This window comes from Embiotoca jacksoni, unplaced genomic scaffold, assembly GCF_022577435.1.
Source record: "Embiotoca jacksoni isolate LCO1_2020_lvr unplaced genomic scaffold, fEmbJac1.0.p SCAF_3, whole genome shotgun sequence".
NCBI classification, from domain to species: Eukaryota; Metazoa; Chordata; class Actinopteri; family Embiotocidae; genus Embiotoca; species Embiotoca jacksoni.
The window spans coordinates 24,047,177-24,070,605 of NW_027185381.1; the positions used below are offsets into that span (position 1 = coordinate 24,047,177).

The following is a 23,429-nucleotide window of genomic DNA, read 5'->3' on the forward strand; positions in this document are numbered from 1 at the left end:
CATCAGCCTAATGATGAGACAGCACAGCAACAGAAAAAGTGGAGGGAAAGGAGGGATGGAGATACTGACAGGAGCAGGTGGGAGAGGGGGGGGGGGGGGGGGGCATCCTTCGAGGTGGGAGGAGTGGGAAGGAGAAAATGAGGTTGAAATTAAGTGAAAGATGGTTTTGTTTACCAAAAATGCCCTCTGTCAGTCATGGAAAAGAATAGACAAAAGAAAAGAAAAGAAAAGAAAAAAAGAAAAATAAGAAAAGAAAAGAAAAAAGAGAGAAAAGGAAGAATGAAATAGTGAAAGACTGATAAACGGTCAACCACAGAGCAACAAAGGTATATCACTTTATATAGAGATGCATACAGGGTATCACCTTCCAGACGACTTGAAACAACAAAATCAAAGTGCAGAGAGCGAACACACCAAAGAGAGCAGCAACACTTCACCGTCGCTAACGGTGACGAGGTGATAGGACACTAGTGTCTATCCTCCTTTTCCAGAATCCCTATCAGGGTCAAGAACAACACTACCGAGATGGGAGAGTGTGTGTGTGTGTGTGTGTGTGTGTGTCGAAGGGAAGGAGGGTGGGTGTATGAGGTACCAATGTCGTGACTGCCAGATAACGTCATACTTGTCAAAATGTAACAGGCTTCCCTCGTGTTCCCCACATACGGACGCAAAGCAGCTGGTGTCTCCTGAATCTGTGCTTCTGGCGGTGTGTTGTGTCGAGCGCCTAGTTAACGTGCTCTGCTCTGATTGGACAGCTCTTTGCAGTCCAATCGGCCGTCACCGTCGAGCTCAGCGGTGGCCGCAGGTCTCCTTCACAGCGAATGGCAGCCGTCGCCGTTGGCGTCTTGAATCTGTGCATGTGAAGCTCCAACAATGAGCCACAACGGCCCCAGTTTCAGGCCCATCTCGGAGCTTAGTTGGAACTTGTTTCCTGTCATCTCTCCCAATATTATAATATGACAACACCAAACAATGAAAACCACAAAAAAAAAAAATCCTTAAAAAAAAGTCCCTGCATCAAAAGTCCCCAGAACTTTTGTTTTTGTTCAAAGGACAAAGTTGGGAACTTTACAAGGAAGTTTCCTTCTGGTGTTTTTTTAATTTATTTTTTATCTTGGTTTCCACTGTAGTCTAAAGCGCTGTGTCACCAAACTAGTCAGCTGATGTCTCATATAAAGATGGCTGTTTTACTGTCATTTTTAGGTGAAATAAAACAAAATGTCTTAACCTAAATTTAAACTCGTTTTTCTCATCGTGGATCTCAAATTCTTGCTGGATGTCTTCAAGTCGACATAAATGCTGAACAAGACTTGGACTTTGTTGTCAGTCTGTCAGAGAGCGTCTTCAGTAGCTCCGTGTCGTTGGCAGATTTTAAAAACTGCGGTTGTAAAACTACTTTTTGTAGGGGAAAACAACCTTCCTCGAACTTCCTGTAGATCATAAAGTCCTCCGTTGGAAACACAGGGAGAAGAATTAAGGTTCTTCATCCTCGGGGGAAGTTCATGCAGTGTGAATATTAAAAGGCTGCTAAATTGTGTTTAATGGAGCGAAAGCTGTGGTCCATGAAGTAGTATCGAGTTGCCCAGGAGCCGCGCAGTGGTTGATTGATCGAAGGCATTTATGCCGTGGTGAATGATGAGCGGTCATCGACTGTATCTCGTTGACAGACCGAGTAAGAAAATGAATACATTCATGTGGATTCGTGAGGACTTCTAGGCAGGAAAATAACACAAAAATCACCACCTGAAGAACCGGCATCTAAAAAAGTCAGCAGAGTGGAAATTCACGGCCCCAAAATGCAGCAGTAAATCATCGAGGCTCTCAGAAAAGCGGCTTCACAAGCGATCGTAACATTAAGTTGGATTTGATCATTTAATCATTTCCCGTAGCAGCGTTTCCCCGTTTACATTTTGACAAGTGGTCGTATTAGCTGGTAGTTAACACACCGAGTGGATACGGGGCGGGGGGAGGATGGGGGGAGTTTGTTGGGGAGAACATGCACCGTGTCCCACACGCTCAGGAACGTCATGCTTCATCCACTCCCGACAGAGGAAGATACTGGGACTGATGGACAAAATCTCAAACACTTCTCAAGCGCTTCAGCCGCTCCCTCCCGTCGCTCCCGGCGTGACCGAGGTGCAACGAGATACAGCGCGCAGTGTCGAGTCCACACAGAAGATAATAAGATAACAAGAAGATAATTAAAAAAAATAATAAAAAAATAATAATAATAAAAAAAAACTGCTTCATTCGTGAGCCTCGTTTCTGGTGTTTTGTTTTTTTTCTAGGCTCTGCGGTTTGGACACAAAATGGAAACCTCCACCGATCAGCGGACCCGAGTGGACCTACCTTCTGCCACGCCCCACGGGTACTGGCGACCTCTGACCTTCTTGCCACTGACTTCGATCACAACGTTGCTGCCAACCACGGCCAGCGGCATCTTCTCCTGGAACAAACACAACTTTGCTTGAAAAACGTCTGCGTTTAGCTCAGTCCAGGTGAAGCGCTGCCGTTTTGTTAAAAAAACAAACAAACATGTCTTGAAACACATAATCAATCAGTACAGAAGAGGAGGATACATTTCTAAAATAAAATGAAGTCCGAGTTAAAACAGATCTCATTGCACGGAGGTGTAGTCGTTGTTTTCCACTGAAGAAATATTCAGGACGCCGGCGGCTTGTGACCGAGTGACGTCGCCGTTAAACATCTGTGTGCGACTGTGATTTATCGTGACTGGGAGCGTCTGCCACTCACGTCAGGCTACTTCAGCCTCGTTCAAATGGACTCTGAAGCATTAACAACTGGACGAGACCCCGACGTTGGACACGAAGACGAGCCAGAAGGAGTCCGAGAAGCTCTTGCCTAGTCCGTTTTTCCAAAATCTAAATCTCCTGAATACCAGAGATTATCTTCTGCAATCAGGTTATACAAGCACTAAATCTGCTCTTTCTACAGGTCTAAAATTTAGACTGACAATACCGGAGGGAAGCGGGCTTGATGGAAGCATAGCGGTGTTTATTTTAACTAAATTTCTAACCTGAAAATGTGTCTTTAAAACTGATCCTTGATTGTGCTGAGCTCCTTTTGGCATTCATAAACTACAGTTTATCCGTCCTTCCAGATTCTCTCCTCGTTTCCTGCCAACCTGCCTCTGATATAAGCCCTCTATAAAGTCCAGACAAACAGCTGTTGCTTGCAGACTTGTAGATGTATGAAATCGATACCACCTAATCACAGTTTCAACTAAGTCATCTGTACAAATCTTTGGGTTGTGATATTGATGTTTCTAGACACGATTATTAGACTTTTTTTTTTTTTTTACATCACAATGTGTCTTTCGAGCGTTAACTCAACTGAAAAGTGAAAACCAGAAATGTATTCAGATTTCCATCATGTTTTCTACTTTTTTTTGTCTTCTCGCTGCTTTCTCCTCTGCAATGCTTTTAATGGCACCCGAGTGGCACAATCACCTTCATGAACCAACACCTAATATTCATATAACAGTAGAGGATAGAAAGTGGCATTAATTTGCCTTTTCTTTTGCAGACTTTTATCGAAATTTAGCACAAAATTTGCACTATAACTGGACAGAAACTGAGCTGCTGATGACATCATCATCATCACCACGATGGAGAAAAACACCGACACCGCGTGTGTCAGAGTTACGTGGACGACAATCGCGAGCGAAAGTTCTTCGATGAGCGAAGCTGACGGTCGGTTACGCAATCGGCCGGTCGGCCACGGGGAAGTGGGACGGACTCGGCTGCGGGGTTTGGAGACTGACCAAAGGACAGTCTGACCTTTGGCTGAGCGGGTCTCTCCGTTTATCAGCCCTCCTGCCGAGATCCATCAGCTCTGACGTAATAACAGACACTGGGCGGTCCGGTACCTTGATCTTTCGGATGAGCTTGTTGTCCTCGTCGTCCTCCGTGTCCGGGAATTCGTAGATTTTGATTTTGTGCTCCTGTATCTCTTTCATTATCTGAGGACGGGACAAAGTAATCAGATCTGCACATTAATACACGTCACATATTAGCTTGGCTTTTCTAGCGAGTGATTTAGAGTCCTCGTACATTTAAAGCAGCGGTTTGACATCTAAATTATGCTCATTTGCATTTTTTCTGCAGGTCAAATCGATACCACTTTTCATGTCTATGCATGAAGTACAGAGTTAAAGCCAGGCGGTCATTAGCTTAATTTAGCACAAATTATGAAAATGGATCGCCAACCTGAAAAATCTCACTTTTGAATACATATCTCTTTGTTTAATCTGTACAAAGAGAAGCTGTGATGGAGTGAACAAACTACAGTTTATCCGTCCTTCCAGATTCTCTCCTCGTTTCCTGCCAACCTGCCTCTGATATAAGCCCTCTATAAAGTCCAGACAAACAGCTGTTGCTTGCAGACTTGTAGATGTATGAATTTTAGAAAGAGCCAGGCTCGCTGTTTTTATTTCCTTCTAGCATTCATGCTAAGCTAGGCTAACTGCATCATAGTTCAAGATCCATACTTTACAAAAAAAAACAACACCAGAGTGGTCTCAATCTTCTCCTCAAACTCAGAATGAAAGCTGCGAAACATATTTCTCAAAATATATTTAATGCTCGTAGAAAGTCAAATAAGCTGCCAGACACGTTTCATCTGCGTCCCTTCGTCAGAGCCCGTCTCCACTAATGCGACACCCACCTGTTTTTTAAAATGCTGGCACTCCTCCGGGGTCAAAGTGTCGGCTTTTGCGATAAGAGGGATGACGTTGACTTTGTCGTGGAGTCTCTTCATGAACTCGATGTCCAGTGGCTTCAGACTGAAGAGGAGACAGAGAGAGAGAGAAACGTGTAAGAACAACACAGGACTGCAATTTAGCAAAATCCCATTCATTTTTCCAAACAGGTGAGAAACACCCGGCCGCTGGCCGCGAGGATTCCCAACACACACACACACACACCGAGACGTCTTTTAGGTGGCCTGAATGTGTTTGTCTGTGTGTGATGAGCTGGGCTGGCCGTACTTCGTCCTCTCCTGTACAGTCTTGTCAGAAGGGTGAAGGGCTAAAAGAAGAGCCAAGCCGCCGTGACGGTGTCGCGCTGCCATCTACACGCGCCGACGTGTGCGCGAACACAAGGACATCACGTCACGCGGGTCAGCGGCCGGCTCGAGTGAAGAAGATGTTGACTCACGAAGGACGAATCTGGGCGTCTTTTCACATTGAACGCAGCTCGGTGGGTCACCAGCAGAGGGCCACACAGAACCACGCAACACACGTAGCCCGCAGCGAAGGCACAATGAAGCCGGCTCGAGTGTGACTGAGCGTCTTATTAAAGATCAGGGACCCACAGGGTCTCCGTCTCTGAATGTCAAGCGGGACTCGGGTTCAGTCGAGTGTCCGGAGACGGTGAACTCCCGCTCGTGGGCTGAGTGCATGTGTGGGAAGTGTGCTGCATAATTATGTAAAGATGGAACTGCATATGAACTGAACACACAGTCGTGCCTTATGTGAACGCACCGGTTTGTGTGTTTTTGTGCACGTGAATGATGCACGCTGCGTGTGCGGCTCTGAATTATTTTCTTTTTAAAGTGGGTTTTGATTTAGTCGTCCCAGGAATGCAGAAACACAAAGAGGGCACCGAAACAGCTGTTTGGCGCTTCACTACTTCACAGAAGGACACGGAGACAAGAGTACGAACAACACGGCAAGAAGGAGGTCAGGTTTGTGTACGGGAGGAGCGCCGGACTGCAGGCAGCCCCAGATAAAAAAAAAACCTGGAGTCAGAGAGTGGGAGTTTGAGGACTGGGAGGCAGATAACTGACTGTTCAGAGACTTTGGTGATCTGAAAAATCATAAAATCGCTTCCACGCGCGCTGACAGCGATTTATTGGAACCGGCGCCGAGCAGCACTTTGTTCAGAGAACGCTGGACTCGCCGTCGGGACTTTGCTTTTTCTCGTCCCTTTGGCGTCCCGTGGGAATCGAACATCACAGAGGCTCGGCCTGGAAACACAAGCAGGCGGTTTACTTCTAACACAGGATTTATAGGATGTTAATATTTTACGGGCACATGTTGGTGACTTGTGGGGTGCAGCAGTGTGAAAACTGCGAGAGTTAAAAGTGGTAAAATAGATATATTCTCGTAAATTCCTGTGGAGTCGCAGTAAAAGGTACAATTACCTGAAATATTTACAGATATAAGCAAACAATTGCCTATAAACTCACATGAACAATCCTAGATTATAAACAGAGAGGTGCATGCCAGAGCCATCAATTCATCATGGACAGGTCGCCCGTCCATCGCAGAAACACATTCACACCTACAGCCAACTTAAAATCTCCAATTACCACCAATAAAATGTTCTGACTATAACTTCTGTTCCCCAAAGAGGGTACAAACAAGAGGTGACATCCCATACTCTTGTTGTACCGAGTGAATCGACTGAAAGGGAACCACTGCACCTCAGAGCCGCTCACCTATTATTATTTATTATAAAAAAGAGCAGAATCTATTCTCCATTTTCTGAACGTGCTGCATCTGACTGCCGAAACCGTGCAATTTTATGAACTGTACGTCATGGTCCGCTCGTTTTGCAGCAAAATTCTGTTCAGTGATCGAATGGAAATGTAATCATGTGGAGGTCAAACCCGTATCATTTATGCAAAACATCCAAAACTGCATAAACTGACTGCTGTTCAAATAAACGTGACGACTGCGGCGGCACAAAAAAAAAAAAAGAACGTCTAAACTTCCAGCTCAAAGAAAATGATCCCAGTTTAAACCACGAAACGCTGTGAATTAGCCGATATGGAGATTTTGTCATCTGTATTTTCAAAGAAAAAAACTCTTCCTTCGAGTTGTTTGGCAAATAAGGACAAAAAAAAAAACATCCGAGAAACCTACATCCAAAGTCCCTTTGAGCGAACATCGTAATGTTAACGATGTTACCGTGCTAATGTGTAGCTGGTTTAATGTCAGTGAGCTGATTGGCGCGTCATGAAGAGAAAGCTCGACCTGCTAAATAAAAATTTCAGGGTACATCAAAGTTATTACAGATCATCCTGAGGGGAATATCTACACCAGAATTCATGTTAATAGCCTCCAAAAGCAGTTGAGGCATTTTAGTCCGGAGCGACGTGCGGACCGAGAGACCGGCTGACTGAGCAGCGCTGCTGTTTGTAGTTACTACATTTTACATGTACGTGTTAGTGCTCCTGTTCTCGTGCTGATGCTTTTAAAATATCGCAGATTAAAGTCACTTTAAACACCTTGCGGCGACTCATCTCTGCAGGTTCGTCAACAATCCGGGGATAATGAAGATCCACCCACTAAGCCTGAGTGGATGGATGGATGGTGGGTGTGTGAAACTGCAGCCACACATACGCATCATCCGAGTCAGTGCAAGACGACTGAAGACAGAGCGTGTTTGTCTGACATGAAAGGTCTGCCTCTCTGAGCTGCTCCGAGCCTCCGCTCTGATTGGCCGATTCGGTGATGGAGAGCAAAAACTCTACTGAGCATGAGCAGAACTGGGTTATATAACCTTTGTGGGTCACAAACACTGTCTGGCAGCCTCCTCGTGTATTTTACACACACACACGCACACGCACACACACTCACACACACACACACACACACACACACACACACACACACACACTCACACTCACACTTCTATCCAGTTATATCCAGGCAGTATTAGTGCCTCATTTTATCGTTACATCCAGCTCGTTTTATTGCACCTCCGTCTCCTCTCGTGCAGCACGTACCCGTGTCCGGAGGGCGCGATGAAGTATAGGCAGCAGTGCACTCTGTTGTCTGGCATGGATCTGCGGTTCACTCTCGACTCTGCGTTCAGGAAGTCCTCGCATTTACTGTCGATGTAGTTTATGACCGGCTGCCAACTGGAGGGGGAGGGGAGGGTGGGACGGGGGGGTAGAGGAAGGAGAAAAGGTATCAGCGGAGGGCATTGGATAAAATAATAATATTTAATAAAATATAATGTATTCATGTTGTAAGGCAATTCCCTCTGAAATTAGACAACTTTTTTTTTCTGTGGGATCTCCGTTTCCATGGCGATACATGGGGTATGACTAAGAACTGGAAAACGATCACTGGCGTCAACAGACTCTTATGTGATGTATACAAAGTTTACTGCTCCAGCAAGTAGGCCGACCCTTAGCAACGACCCTAGCAACAGAGACGAGATCCAGTCCGTTTTATTGCTTTCTGGAGATGGTTTTCTCAAACTGAATAAATACAGCACATAGAAACACCACACTGCTCAGCTCGCTCAGTCTTGTTCTAAGTAAGTTGTCCACTGAAAAAAATGCATCGATGGACTCGTGTATGTTTAAGATTTTAGCACCGTGTCATGTGTCAAGCTAGCCGCAGCTAGGATTTAACGTTTGCGACTATCCTCGGTGTTACGGCACGGCTGCTCGGAGTGACAAAAAAAAAGACCAAAATAGGCAAATGGGTCACATTTATCCGGCCTATAGCAAGTAAAAAAAAACCAACAACATTAGACTTCATGTTATATGAAATTCTATTCTAATTATGTGTTGGCATTCAGAAGGTGGAGTGACATTTCTAGTGATGAGGACAGTGTGCTGCTATGCCGATTTAAACACGCTCCAAATGTACAGTTGACCAATCAGATCTCTGGGTCGGCACGACTCCTTCTTCAATGGATAATAAACAGCATCCGACTGCATCCTCACCAGTTGCTGTTGTCCACTGCGTCTCCGAACCCCGGCGTGTCCACGATGGTGAGCGTCAGCTGGACTCCTCCCTCTTTGATCAACACTTTGGACTGCTCCACCTGAAACGCACACAAACATTCACGCTGTTCAGACCGCCCGGGATCCGAATCTGATAATCTTGTCTGTGGCGGTTTTACACTTTTCAGCGTGGACGTGCCCACATACGCCGGCCTACGCGGTTAATTATGCGACACCGTCCTCTCCCACTCAGGGCAGCGATGATGCATCGCCGCCCACGCGGCCTGCTGGGAGACACAGGGGGGAAAAAAAACCGATATCTGCCGGCTGTACGCAAAAGGAGTCAGACTGAAGCTCTTTCCTTCCTCTCAGTAGCAGTAGGTCACTGGATAAATACTACTTCCTCTCTGTACAGGGAGTAAGTACAACTGAGCTCATGGTTTTAATAAGTGGGACTACGACTAATTCATTTTTTCACCCCCACTATCAATTAATATACAGAATCTTTTCCCCCCCCACTTATTTAATTGAACATTTTGTCAATGAAATGTGGAAAAATCTCTGTTAAAATGCGTCATGTTGTTGTCAAATGTCTCGTTTTGTCCATCAGCCAAAAGATTGTCAGTTTTTTGGCATTTTTACATTTCACTTCCTCAAAATGTACAAAAGTCAAAATATTGCAGAAACAGGCGCTGCCGTCTTACACCAGTGACGTCATTTGCAACCAGAGATGCGTGAGGCATGTTGCGGTCACAATTTCACTACAAAGACACAACTTATGTACAATAGCTGATTGTCTAGCTAGCTTCCAACATATCTGCTTCTTGTCCCCCATAGATTGGTTGTGTTTTAAGCTTTAAATTGACCTTCAAAACACAAACTGAACTCGAAAAACCTGCAAAAGTCTCTCTGATTCCTCAGAATATCAGTAAATGCAGTTTAAAGTAATTTAGTAGTTTCAAACAGGTGAAGATAAATCCCACAGTTAAGGAAGGGAACAGCACGTCCATGTTCTGACGAACTATTTCTGAATAGAAGTTCACAGGTCTCTCTGCCACTAATTGAGTCAGAGCAGATGTCAATCACAGCTGTCAATCATGAGAACACACCTTCTCATAGTGTCAAATATCGCATCAAAAAAAAACAACTGATCACAACAAATGAACAACTATTAACATCATAAGAAGTACCACATATGACAGAAACTATGTTAAGGACAATCTAGTTGAGGTGTTCTTTGATTTTAGTTTGTCCTATCTGCAAACACGGAGGGGGGCGGGGTTTATGACCTATAACATCAACCAGCCTCCAGGGGGTGAGGGAGATATTTTGGCTTCACTTTTGGGGAGCTGTCACTGACAGCTCGTTTTTCATACTTGAAAATCCATGAAAATCCATTTCTGCACAAGAAAATACATGAAATATTCTCAAAATCTGGGACAAAAATGTAGTCACAGAAGACTACTACTAACCTAACAAGCACGTGTTATTCACATCTATTCAGCATCTTTAACGTGATACGTAAAAGGTAAAACTGGTCCTGTCGACTGCTTTGCTTGTGGTGCCACGGTATGTTTTTGTTTTTTTTAACAAAGGCACGTAGTAAATAAACCAATTGAAGATAATTGAAATAGAAAACGCAGACAAACAAAACCACTGCATCTCGCTCTTTAGTCCCATTCCTTCTCATCCAGTCTCAGATCCATCACTTCCTGAAGCTCGTCTGCTCCCTTCGCTCCGCCGCATAGTTTCACAAGGCCGTCTGGTTATTTTAGGATCACCCCCTTTAACTCAAACTACAGCCCTTTCGCTCTAACACAAACATTCTTCAGCTTCCACAAACCCTTCACATAATCTTGTCTGACTTTACAGCTGAGCATATATATCACGCACCGCCCGCTCGTTCGACATATGAGCTTAATTTGCGCTCCACACTGTCTGTGTGTGTCTGTGTGTGTCTGTGTGTGTGTGTGTGTGTGTGTGTGTGTGTGTGTGTTAAAACGTGTGTTTGAGCTGTAAGTGTTTGTGCATGACATGTCGGCCATGTCAAAACCGAATCCTGCTATTTCCACCGTTTCAGCGAAGAAAAACAGATTGGGAGGAAACCTCAAAAATGCCGTCGGGCTCAAACACCATCATTTAAAAAGAAATGCGATCTGGAGGTGGGAGCGCGAGCGAGCGACAAAACATGGGGAGATTGTTCTGCAATATAAATACTCTGACCCCGTCTCTCCCCTCTCAGCCTCAGACCGCAGCACCCTTTTCCAACACACTTTTACGCACACTAACTGCCACTTGCGGGAGGAGCATGTGCGTGCCCACGTTGCGCTCGCGGGGTTCACACGAGGTGTTGATGTGCAGCTGCGGACCGAAAGGGAGCCCGGAGCGAAAGGTTCTTCATGTTGTTCGGTCTTGTCGAACGGAGTAAACTCGGCGCTGGTGCCGGTGCAGAAAGAGTCATCACGTGATCTGCTGCTGTAATTTATAATTTAGGACGTGCCGCATGGGCGCAGACATACGGCAACAAATTTCACAAACTGGACCGGGGTTTAACCGCACAGTTCTCAGAAGCACAAAATAAGCACTCGTGAAGAGGAGCAGTGGGAACATTGACGCAGAATGAGGAAATTAATTAACTTAATTACAAGTCATGCGGTATTAGAAGGAATGCTGATAACGAACTGCCCCTTGATTGAGTGATTTTCTGTGTCTGAGAGATTAGATGCAATGTTTTTATTCTTTTGTTACTTTGGATTTGTTCCTGCAAAACCCTGTTTCCGCTAAAAATTAAAAATAAAAGTAAATTATCGAAACACAAGCAGCTGAACAAGAATTGTCAACCGAGAACTGGAACTAAGCTCAAAGTTAATTTTTGACATTGGGAACCGTAAAATGACAAAATATTCTTTACTCCGCGTTGTTTGTGGATCTTTAAACCTCATGTTCTTCATCAGATTGGTTTAGTATCTAATATAATATGTCATATTGTCATGTGTTGTTAACTATCAATTAGGCATCCAGTGCTCTGGACACGTTTCAATTGATTCCAAAATGAAGTTCAATACTCAGCCCGCGAAGTCCTGACTTAGAGAAGTATTCAAAACATCTCTGGTCATGTTCAAATGAATTTGGCTGACTTGCAGTGAGATGCGTAAGATGATGGAATAACTGCGTCATGACCGTACACAGGATTGTGTTTGACTCCATTTTAATCTACCGTTTACAAGATAAGGTTTTACTCGGTGCTTTCCGATAACAGATAGCTGCGGCATCCGGTCGCATCTGTTCTTAGCTTGCAAGTTCAAGTTGGTTACAAATGAGTTATGAAAACATATTTTGGTGTTTACCTACAGAAAGGCCTGCTGTGAATGAGAAACTCCATCAAAAAGCATCAAACTGTCAAGAACAAAGAAACCTGACATTAAAAATCTGTTGATCAGAAAAATGTTTGATCAGAGCTCTTGACTTCCATCAAAACTGTGCTAATTTAGTCTACTTTTAATTGAGGCAAAGTTTGTGTGCAGCTTCTTTAGACAACATATATGTAAGAACTATTGGTTCTTTTGTTAGATATTTTGTAGAAAAATATAAAATACTGAAAAAAAACTTTAGTTTTCAACAAGTATATGCAAGTTATTCCGTGCATCTGCACAATAGTTATCCAAGAAGTTATGAAATTGAACCGAAACTGAAAAGCAATGTTGGTAACGTGGATCAAACAAATCCTTTAAATGAACTCATTCATTTTCTAACAATGTCAAAGTGTAGCTATGAACTCTGCTGAATTTCCTCACTCGCCATCCTACACAGGACTTCTGGCCGGCCGAGAGGCAAACTGAATATCTGGCTTGTAACATGCAGCTGTACGTGGATGTGTGGGCGGAGCTAGTTTGTGTTAATGTGTGAAGATGATGTGTACAGTGACGAGTGGGAGCTGAATCCTGGTGAATTGATGAATGTGTTTTAAGGAGCAGTTTCTGTGATTGGATAAAAAAAATAAAAAATTAAAATTAAAAAATAAAAAAAACCATCTTTTTTTAAATTTTTTATTAATCAAGTAAAGAGATGCTGCTTTTCTCAGCTCTTGAGCGGCTGGTGAGGATGGGAGGGTGGGTGTTGCGTTTCATGGGAACATTCCTGCCCCGCTGCTGAACCTCTCAGAACCCCTCAGGAGGAGGGGTGTGTGTGTGGGTGTGTGTGTGTGTGTGGGTGTGTGTGTGTGGGTGTGTGTGTGGGTGTGTGTGTGGGGGGGTGGGGGGGGGGGAAACGCAAGGACTCCCACCCGATCCCCTGTTTTTCTTTGTCTCCCCTCTGTCACCTCTTACTAACCCGTCACTCCCTCAGGCTTCAGATAGACTCTTTAGTTTTTACCCGGCGCCATCATCTTCCTCCTCCTCCTCCTCCTCCTCCCCACACTCGCCTCTCTGTCCCTCCTCTTTCATTCCGGCTTCACACTCTCCATCTTCTACTTTCTCTGCTCATTTAATTGCTTTCTTGCCTTTTCCCCCACTCCTTCTTCTTCTTCTTCTTCTTCTTCTTCTTCTTCTTCTCCTCCTTCTCCTTCTCCTCCTCCTCCTCCTCCTCCTCCTCAGTTTGTCATAACCATAAAAGGATACAAGCAGGCCCTGTGGCCTTGCTTGTTTTCCCTTTCAGTCCCTCCATTCCTCTCTCTCGCTCTCCTTTTCTACGATACTCTTTTTTGTTGTTTTGTTTTTGCTCTTCCTGCCCCCCTTCTTTCCTCTCAGTGATGCTTCAGTCTTTTTCCCTCAGTGACAACGAGGACCGGTTCAACTAATGCGACTTCGCAGCTTCATAGAAGAAAGCTTCTGAAATGAACTGGTTTTCGGAACTAATTGGTCACAAAATGACATCTGATCTTCATTCAAGTTCAAAAATATATATATTTTTTTTTTTTGATTGGTCAAAAACAAATCTAAGTAACAAAAATGCCAAATAAAGGTGGTCAGCTGAGGGATGATAGGCTCCCAGTATAATCCATGGTAATAATCAACACACTGGCCAACAGGCAGGTGAACACCCTTGACAGCACCGTGACCCCGATATGAAGACGCCGTAGGACACGTTGGACATCTGACGGAGACAGAGTGGTCAGAGACAACTCGTCTTCGACCTTTTCACCCACCAAACTTGACGCATGACATTTTTGTTATCTGTAATCGCTGCAGGCAAAGTTCAGACGAAGGCGGGGTCTGACGAGCGGTTTGTTTTTATCATGCAGAGATCAGACGTCTCGTGTGTCGGCATGCACGACGTCGAAATGTCGACATCATAAAAGGAATCACTTTCACGGTGTTGCGGTTCGCGGTCGGACTGACCGGTGAAATGGGAGAGCAGGTTACGGCGAGTTAAGCATTTCCTTAAAAGTAAGAAGCAACGCGTGGAAATAGACTCATCAAAAGTGCACAAGACTTTACACTCTTTATGACACAAATGAAAAGTGGACATCAGGACGTACCAACAACTGAGGAGCAGTTTGAAGTCTACGTGTATTTTCTTCTCTTCTGCATACCTGTTATTAACTCCATTCACATCTGTCGTCGCAGTGATAAACATCTGTACACCTCGGCAGCTCTGATGTCTCACTGGGGCGTGCAGACACATTCTTTTGACTTTGGTTGTTTCTTTTTTCTTTTTTTTTCCCTTCCCTTGAACTCTTAACCAGCTTTCCCTCAGTGTGGTACGTCAAAATAAAAAAACACAGCAGACACTGAAACCAAAAGCTCGACCAGACTTCTCTGCAAGGTTAAGACTTGTGAAAGCACATATAATGCAATTTATTAACTTATTCAAGTGTAAAGCAGGCACTGAGTAGGTAAGTTTTACAAAGTTTAAAAAAATATTTTTTAAGAAACAGTGGATTGACGCTGCTTTTTTTTTAAGCTTTAAAAAGGTGCTTAAAAAAATATTTAACTGCTGTTTTGTAACTCTCACCCATCATATTTTTTTGCTTTTATGGTTTTTGCTGTGGTTGTCATATGCATTTTGTTGTTATTTGTTTCCATTATTTTTATGTAGCAGTATGTAAACTTTGTGTTTTTCTGCAACTGTACATTTTTAACATGATCAAATAAGCCCACTTGTTGTTGTTTTTTTGCCTCTTCCTGCACTGCATAGGATTTTCTTTTTGCATCTTACTAAATCTCGTGTGTTTTTAAATTTGTGCAAAATGAATCAAATCAAACATGTAGTTAGTAAATATGCATCAAGTTAGAAAGACTGTGTTCCAACTGAGAGCAACAAGCCTCAGCCAGTCTAGAAGGTTTGCAATAAAAGGTTCAGAAATTAGTCGGCTTTAATGGCTCCCTTAAATCGGCTCAGGAAACCACCACTTTTTTATAATGACAGCTCTTCGTTATGTGGTTTCTTACACCTGACTGAGGTATTTGTTGCTGTTGCTGGAATTCGGAGAGTGGAAACTTTCAGCATCAACCAAGCAACCCGTGTAGAAAACAGTATTCTGAAAAGAGGCGAAAGGAACTTTTTTGGCGACCTACCCAAACTAAAGACATCACAATGTTTTGACAATGTAAACCTTTGCAGGATGGAGATGGATTTGAATACCAAATAACATCTGCAGGACATCTGCACACCAGAGCCAACTCGGCGCGAGCTTGAAAGTTAACGGTGACGCCCATTTAGTTAATCGACCGAGCCAAAAAAAAAAAAAAAAAAAAAGTTGAATAATCTCACCTGCACAGTCTTCTTGATGCGCTGGGAGGGGCCCGGGTAGTCCTTGGAGTACAGGTCAGTCAGGAACAGGGAGTTGATGAGCGTCGATTTCCCGAGACCAGACTCACCTGAGGACAAATAAAGAGGTATGAATATGAATTTTGAATGCTGTAGTAGAAGCGGAGACGCAGCTCGCTTGGACGCACGTTATGCGCGCGCACGCTTATACTCGAGATCAAGCTGGCACTCAAAAAAAAGAAAAAAGGATTGTGCACATTATGTTATACACACAGGGCCTGCGGGGACGAGGCTGCAGCACAGAAAATAAAGTGGATTCATTGTCTGTGAGGGGGGGAAAAGGTCAGGAGCTCATCTGCCAGCAAGAAACGCTTCAAAATAGAAGGGATAAAACATTTCCCCTCCACCTCCAGCTCCAGCTCCCTCACTCTCCCCCTCACCATCACCGTCCAGCCCCTCTTCCGCCGTCCCTCTCGCTTCCTTCAAGTATAAATCTTCCCCCTTTTCTGTCCTCACCGTGCCAACTTTCCATTTCCCTGCCTCCACACTGATGTTAGTAGCACAGGAGCTGCACAAACATACAGTTCACATTGACTTGACAACGAGCCCAGCCAATCCAAACATACACAACATCGCATACGCTCTCTCTGTCACACACACACACACACACACACACACACACACACACACACACAGAAGGCAGTGATTAATAGCTGAGCATCTGGCTCGTGTTTTCATGAAAAGGCATCGGAGGAGGGTTTGGTTGGAGGGGTGGAGGGCTGCCTGTCCCAGCAAGACCTCTGACCGACTCCCACTGCACCACTTCAGCCTTTTGAAAATCTGAGGTCACCACAACCCTTTAAGTACTTTGGGACCAAACATCCATCTGGGCCGAGTACACAGAAGCTCGAGGGGTGGGGGGGGGCTTATGGGCTTATGGTGTGTTTTCTAAACTAAAAAAAAAAAAATCTAAGAAATAAAAGGGAAAAACTACAAAGGTACAATACAAATAGTAAAAAGTGTTCGGAGCCGTTAATTTTTTTTTAAGTGACACACTAATATTATTATTTCTTGCCAAATATTCCAGGAATTATCCACAGGCCCAGTAGTCACTTCTAACTACCAGTGGAACCGGTTAAAACTTGGGAAACGGTGAGTGTTGACTGGCAACGACATCAACAACTGTCCAATTGCCAATGTTTGAGTGTCCACTGAGCTCCTTGTTTTGGTTTTGCTTACATTCAAAATAAGGGACAGATGTAAACATCTGGGTGTCTCTTATTCCTCTTACAGCGAATACACTTCACGAAACACAGATTCTGTGAGCCTTTACATCTCTATCAGCTGGTCTGTTTGAGACACACCAAACGACTGTTCAGTTAAAAACATTGCTTGCAACAATCAGAGAATCCATATTTCTTCCGTCGATCATTTACTCAGTTCCCTCTTTGATACTTATTTATCAACGAGTTTATTTCAACCCGGTGTGTTTCCCATTAACGTGGCTATTGGGCTCCATGAGTCACGCTAACTTTGCACTGTCCACCTTCCGTTGTAGAGATTAAGGGAAACTCAGTCTGGCATGAACTCCCTGCAGCGCTCCAAAAAAGATGAATCGTTTCAAATGTTTTTTTTTTTTTTTTGGGAGTGCGAGTTAAATTAGCCTCTTTAAACAGTCATTTTATTAACCGTATTACAGATCATCCACTCTGGAATACTTGAAATAAAACCTTGAAGCGACAGTCAGAGTGCCAAACGGGACTACATTTTATACATCTGATCCTGTATTGCAAACAGGCAGAGACACTCCTGCATTCAGTCTAACAAATCAAGATGCTCTCAAAAGCTAAGAAAAATGTGTATAGTGCTGCCAAGCTGTAAAGCTCTTCCCATGCCGCATCTGTGTGCAGCCAGAGAGCAGAAATCTGGAGGTTTTCCATTTCAAAATGATGATCAGATGTTGCTCCAGTAATTCTAGACTGATGAGCAATCTTCCCGAGATCCGACAGCAAAGTCTGGTGAGGCGTATCTGGCTGTCGGAGGTTTGCAATGAGGTAAGAATGTCATTTCAGACATTTGAAAGGCTTTACTAATTCTTTGGCAGATGTAAGAAGGACCAAAGTGTTCCAACCATTGACTGTATATAAAAATTCAGAGGGCTGAAATATGAGGCCGATTCGGAAGTGCCTTAAACTGCAATACCACCGAGTGCCACCAGAGGCTCCAAAAAAGGCTACGGCTTCATAGACTCCCATTCAACTTGTCTCATCAAATTCTAGGTCAATAAATCTTTTCCACGAGTTATTTCGGTGTCGTTAGCTAAAGTCGTTCCATCTCATTAGTTTCCTGGCGCTCCTATCAGATTTGAGTCAGATCCCCCAACTCGCCCAAATATGGTCACTTCAGGCCAAAAATCCGAACTCGAGGCTTCATAGCGGACGTTCACAAACCAGCAGTGACGGTCGACGTTTCTACGAACGCAGACCGAATACTGACACTAACGAAGGGTTTCGTCAGCTCAAATTTTGCCCTTTTCCTGTTGAACACTACTTCGCAGGTGTAGGAGGTACATTTTTAACAAGAGGAATATTGATTCTCAGCTCCAAATCAGCCACCTGCCCGAGGTTGAACATCTGCGCAGATGTGCCCGGCAGGAACATCTGTGCATCCCATCGAGTCCGCGTTGACACGGTGTGAAGCCCCGGTGAATTCCAGTCGTTACCCCTTCTTAACCCCTCGCTCAGCCCCCCTCCCCTCCCCTCTCCTCCCCCCGTGTGCGCGTTTGCTCAGTTATGGAGGATATTCTGTCCCCCGTGTGAGTTATGAAGCCGCTCCGTCTCCGTCTCTGTCTCTCCATCTCCTGCTGTTTGACGGGACGGTCTGGAGTCGGAGGTCAAGCACACGCACACAAAGGCCACTTCTTGGACGAGATAGCGCAGATGTACGAAGCCCTCCTCCTTACGGGAGAAGGCTGCGCAGACGTGGACGAGAGGATCTCGAGTCCGTGTTCGGGTATGTACAGCTTCACATCCTCCCGCTCGTTGGTGAGGCGGTGTCGCCGCCGACGCTATCTCGGCAAAAACAAGCGGCAGGAAATGAATCAAAACATCTAATTCCAACGGCGACTTGCGCTCACCCCCCCCCCCTCCCCTCCCCTCCACCACCACCCCCACGCCACCACCACACACACACACACACACACACACACACACACACACACACACACACACACACACAGCTACTTGGCAGGCGTTACGGATTAACTGGAACATCTGAAACTCTTAAAGCGTGGCTCGCCGAAAGATCTGCACAGTCATGCACAAAGGATTGCTTCACTTCACAGTCCATTAATGCTATAGATGGTAGCGTGTTAGGTCATAAAATTAAATAAAAATAAAAATAAAACACTCAGTATTCAGCTGTTATGCAACGACATGAGCATTCAATCCAAATAGTTCGGAGTCTCGTGCATTTTAGCTTGTTAGCGGGCAAACAAAGTGTATTTGGTAAGCTAGCAAACACAGTTTTGTTTGTTTATTTGATGAAAATCCAGAGTGAGGAATAGACTTCGTTTTTGGTTTTGTTTTTTTTTTGCTCAAAAATACTTGAATATAATCAAAATGTAAGTATCAAAAAGAAAATCCAGAGTATCTTGGACACCACAACAACAACAACAACAAAAATAACAACAACAACAACCCCATCTCCCAGAATTTAAATTCCTATACAACTAAATTGAAACGGTGAATATGTTTTGAAGCGGGCATAATGCAGTGTGTCCCCTTACTATCGCCTTGGTTGTCCTGAAAGAAACAAAACACATACTCATAGAACTGCAGTTACGTCCAGTAACTACTATTTATTTACTTAGTTCCTGTGCAGCGGTTTCATTCCTGCTCAGTAGGAGAGTCCCGCATGCATTTTTCTGACAATGAACGTCGCGCTAATTTGCCCGTTTCTCTGCTGTGCTGCTTCATGACGAGCGCTCACATACGGACACGCAGCGCTGCAGAACCGATGGTGGAGAACCACACTCGAGTCGGCGAGCTACACTTGTTACGTGATGGGGAGGGGGGAAAAAAAAAAAAGAGTATAACGCTTCTTTTTTTTCTTCCCTCTCTCTCGTACTGTGAAACATTCAGAAAGCCTATCGATATCCAACAGACTCTGAAGTGGGGCGTCCCCACTTCACCCCACCCAATCGAATGAAAGCCGCACTTGGAAACGCATTAAACTCAAGGAGCTAAAAATGCTCTAACTGCTATTTCACTTGGCTTTGTTGAGCTCGGTTATGAAACGCTAACGAGGGCGAAAGCCAAGACGCCGTTACTGCCCTCATTACAGGGAACTGTTTTTCAAATGGTCGACTTGACAGACGTCAAACAATACAACAGTCGCTTTTAGTTATCTGTCTGCATTCTTCAGGGTTAAATACTTTAACGGTGACGGCATCACCCGAGGCTGCGGGGAGTCACAGATGGGACGCAGATGAATCATCAGCTATTTTACTGTGAAAAATAACAGCTAAGAAAATACACGGACTTTGTGTAGCTGTGCCATCATTTGTTTATAAAAGTCATACCGGTGTTAGAACTTTTGGAGGAAGGCCACACACACTTCGGTATGTTCACTAACTCTAGATGAAGCCAATATGCTCTCCTAGTCTTTTCAGTGACTATGGACGGGGTTGATGGTGCACTGGAAACACAACACAATGCAACAGGACCACAAAGAGTTACATCGCAAAAGATGATTAGTAAGTGGTGTCAATCAAACCGCCAGGCATGTGTGTGTGTGTGTGTGGGGGGGGGGGGGGCATGCAAACTCCACACAGCAAGGCCAACGCCCGAGCCCAGGTTCGAACCTGGGCTCGGGCGTTGGTTCCAATCCTGGCCGAACCTTCTCGCCGTGAGGCGACACTGGTAACCACGTCCTTACTTCACAACCACAGGACAACGGCATTTGCCCTTCACCTGGAAAGCGTTGTTTTACCAACAAGTATCACTTCGTGTGACCCTCCTGCGGTTTACTCACCGTGCGAAAGCCCGGTGCCATTTGAGGACAAAATGTCATGAGTCAAAAGTTGTAGTTTCAATTCCTCACAGCCTCTCTCTCTCTCTGTGGTCTTGCCCAAAACCACCTGAACACACTCAGCCGCAGGTCCGGATGAGCTCGCCTAAACATCCAACTAAACAAACGTCTCACTGGATCCTCGACAAACGTCACACCGGCCCGACTAAAAACCAACCAGGGCTTCACAAACACTGTAATGTTGAGCACAAACACGGCGGCGAGGAGCTCCGACTCCGTCTGGTTCTGCTGGTGCTGGCTTTGGAGCACAATGCCGATACGTGTGGATCAAAGCGGTAGATTAGATATTATTTCCTGATACGGGAAAAAATTGTCCCACCGGACTCCATTGAAAAATGTGACGATGTGTCGTTTACTGGTTGATAAAAGTCACGCAGAAGCTGAGTAGTATTAAGTTAAATGCTAAAAAACTGGATTATTGGTTCATCGTCACGGTTCAGTTGAAAAGGAGGACAGTGAAGTGAAAGTGACAGGGTTTGTTTTTTTTGGGTTTTTTTTCACGGTCGAGAGGCTCCCAGTATGATGGATGCTTCAGTCAGTCGCCGCAGTAGCCTACCCCCCACCCCCACCCCCCTCCCCTCCCGAGGGCAGGTCCGTCCCAATTAGCCTTCCTCGTTCAGCTTTAATTAAATATTGGTTCCACATGACAAGTGGAAGCGCAGTGCCAGCTCTCTGTAAATAGACTAATGACCTGAACGTCAGTGATGGATGGCTGACCCTTCCAGCTCATCCCCGCTGTTTTCTCTTCCTCCAGCTCTGCCTCTTTGTCCCCAATCCTCTCTTCTGCCCCTGCTGTTAACTTCAAATCTTTCATCATTTAAAAAAAAAAAAAAAGTCACATACAACAGATCCAATGGAAATCAAACATCTGCTTCTTCGAGCGTGGCGTCGAGACGACCACAAACAGGTGCCCATGACAACGGACGGCGCAGCGAACGCAGAGACTGTGGCGCCTTGGGGCCGTTGCCGACGCAAACATCCCTCTCCGTCTCTTCTTCTGTCTCCGAGGTCGTATCAGGCGTCTACGATCTCGCGCCATACGTTTAACAAGATCTCCGTAACAGACGTTTTTCCTTTTAAACACTGCAGGACACGCGTTCAGACATTTTGAACAAGCTTTAACTTGTTCTCGTTATCCTCCAGGTGGGGGGATAGGGGGGGGGGGGATTTATTAATCCATCAAAAAAACCACCGTGTTTTTTTTTTTTTAAGCATTCAAAAAGTTTTATTGCAAAAGCGCTGTTTATGTGGTATCGACTGTACAAAGAGCTCTTTATTGTTTTGGTGGATGAAATCGCCAGAAGCCAAAGTCCAGTGAAGAGCCGAGTTGTCGGGCTCTCAACTGATCGACCAACGTGATGGAAGAGATTGACGATGAGTCCTGAGCATCTAGAAACCGACTGCAAAGTAGAAATGAGCTTCGGAGGCGAAGATAGTTCTCTGAAGTTCTCACCTGAGGTCTCAAATGCGAAAACAGTCCGTCGAAAAGTTTGAATTCTGTTTGAATTTTTCTCATCTTGGTCTTGAATTGTTTTCATTTGCATTGAAATTTAAATTTTATGGCTGAAACTCTATTTATTTATTTTTTTGCCTACTTAACTGGTATAGCTTCGTATTTGATGATTGTCAGGTTATTGCAAACTCAAATGGTTGCAAGACAAACTCAGCATACAGTATTAGACACAATCATCATCATCATCATCATCATCATGTCTCTATTAACAGTCTTGTTTCCTTTATCACAATTACAGCAAATTCCATTTGTTCTGCGACAAATATGATGATCACGTCTTTAAATTCCTGTAACAGTGTAAAACTCACACATCCTCTGAACACAGTGATATTAAACCAACAAGAGCGGCTAATCTTCACGTTGAGAAGTTGAAACAAGAGATCATTTGGTCGTTTTTGTCTTAAAAAAAAAAAAAAAAAAAAAAAAAAAACAGGCTAAATGATTCATCAAAGATTCAAATAGTTGGTTTTAAATTCCCTTTGTCGTTTTGACTATTTCGTTTCATCACTGTACAGCTGCGGCGGACTTACTTCTCAGGCGCAGCTGGTGCGACGCGTCGCCGTGAACTGGCACGCCGCAGGATTAATGCACGCATTGAAAGCTGCGCATATTAAACGCGAATATGTTGATGGAGTTATGGCGGGCTGGCCTGTGAGAGACAGAAAGACAAACATAGAAATGGCCAGAGTGTGTTTCCCATGGGATTCCTGACATTCCTCCCCTTCTTTCTCTCATTCGGTCCATGCCTCCCTCGCTCGGCCCCGAAGCAGCAGCTGGCCCTCTCACATCCTGACAGGCCTGCTAACTAGCACCCAACACAAACAAACACACACACACACACACACACACACACACACACACACACCTCTAATAGACGTGTGTGAGGGCTGAATCAGAAAGTGTGAAATGGGGCATCTGGGGAACATACAGGCAACAAAAAAAAAAAAAAAAAAAAGAGAAGAGAAGAAGAAGAAAAGAACAGCAGGCAGGCGGTGGATGAGAGGGAAGTTTGTGTTTGCTGAACACCAACACTGTTAGAAAAGATAATTCTCCTTTGTTGAGGCTAAATAGGACCGGCTGAAGCAGAAGGGTCAAAGGTCAGTGTTTTGGTAAAAGATTAGGATCCGCAAGTCTGGCAGACTCGATGGAAGAGAGGGAACCCGAACTGAACTGTACTATTCCTTTTTACTTTTTGTACGTAGCGCAGCTCCCCTTAAAAAGTCCATACCGCTGCATGCAGTACGCGAACTAATAATTGGGACATACTACTTCATTAAAAAAAAAAAATAAAAAAATGCACCTTGAACTTTGACCCACTTAGTCAAATCCATCGCGGTCCACAGAGTTGCATTTGTAGTGAAAAGACAAAAGGACGTGATTTGGAACGAGTACGCTTCCTTTTAACGCC

The 23,429-nt window shown here is 44.5% G+C and overlaps 1 protein-coding gene across 5 annotated transcripts in view; it reads right to left on the bottom strand.

Moving 5' to 3' along the window:
• Positions 1 to 23,429, bottom strand: part of septin15 (septin 15) — a 49,679-nt gene that overhangs the window by 10,982 nt on the left and 15,268 nt on the right. For 3 of the 5 annotated variants that reach the window (XM_069163011.1, XM_069163012.1, XM_069163015.1), the window contains exons 3-8: positions 15,421 to 15,527; positions 8,710 to 8,810; positions 7,756 to 7,890; positions 4,687 to 4,804; positions 3,890 to 3,982; positions 2,350 to 2,446 (exon numbers count right to left, since the gene is read on the bottom strand). In XM_069163011.1, coding sequence (XP_069019112.1) covers positions 2,350 to 2,446; positions 3,890 to 3,982; positions 4,687 to 4,804; positions 7,756 to 7,890; positions 8,710 to 8,810; positions 15,421 to 15,527 — 651 coding nt within the window. The remainder of the gene's footprint in view (positions 1 to 2,349; positions 2,447 to 3,889; positions 3,983 to 4,686; positions 4,805 to 7,755; positions 7,891 to 8,709; positions 8,811 to 15,420; positions 15,528 to 23,429) is intronic. The other 2 variants (XM_069163014.1, XM_069163013.1) reach the window with 2 other exon arrangements.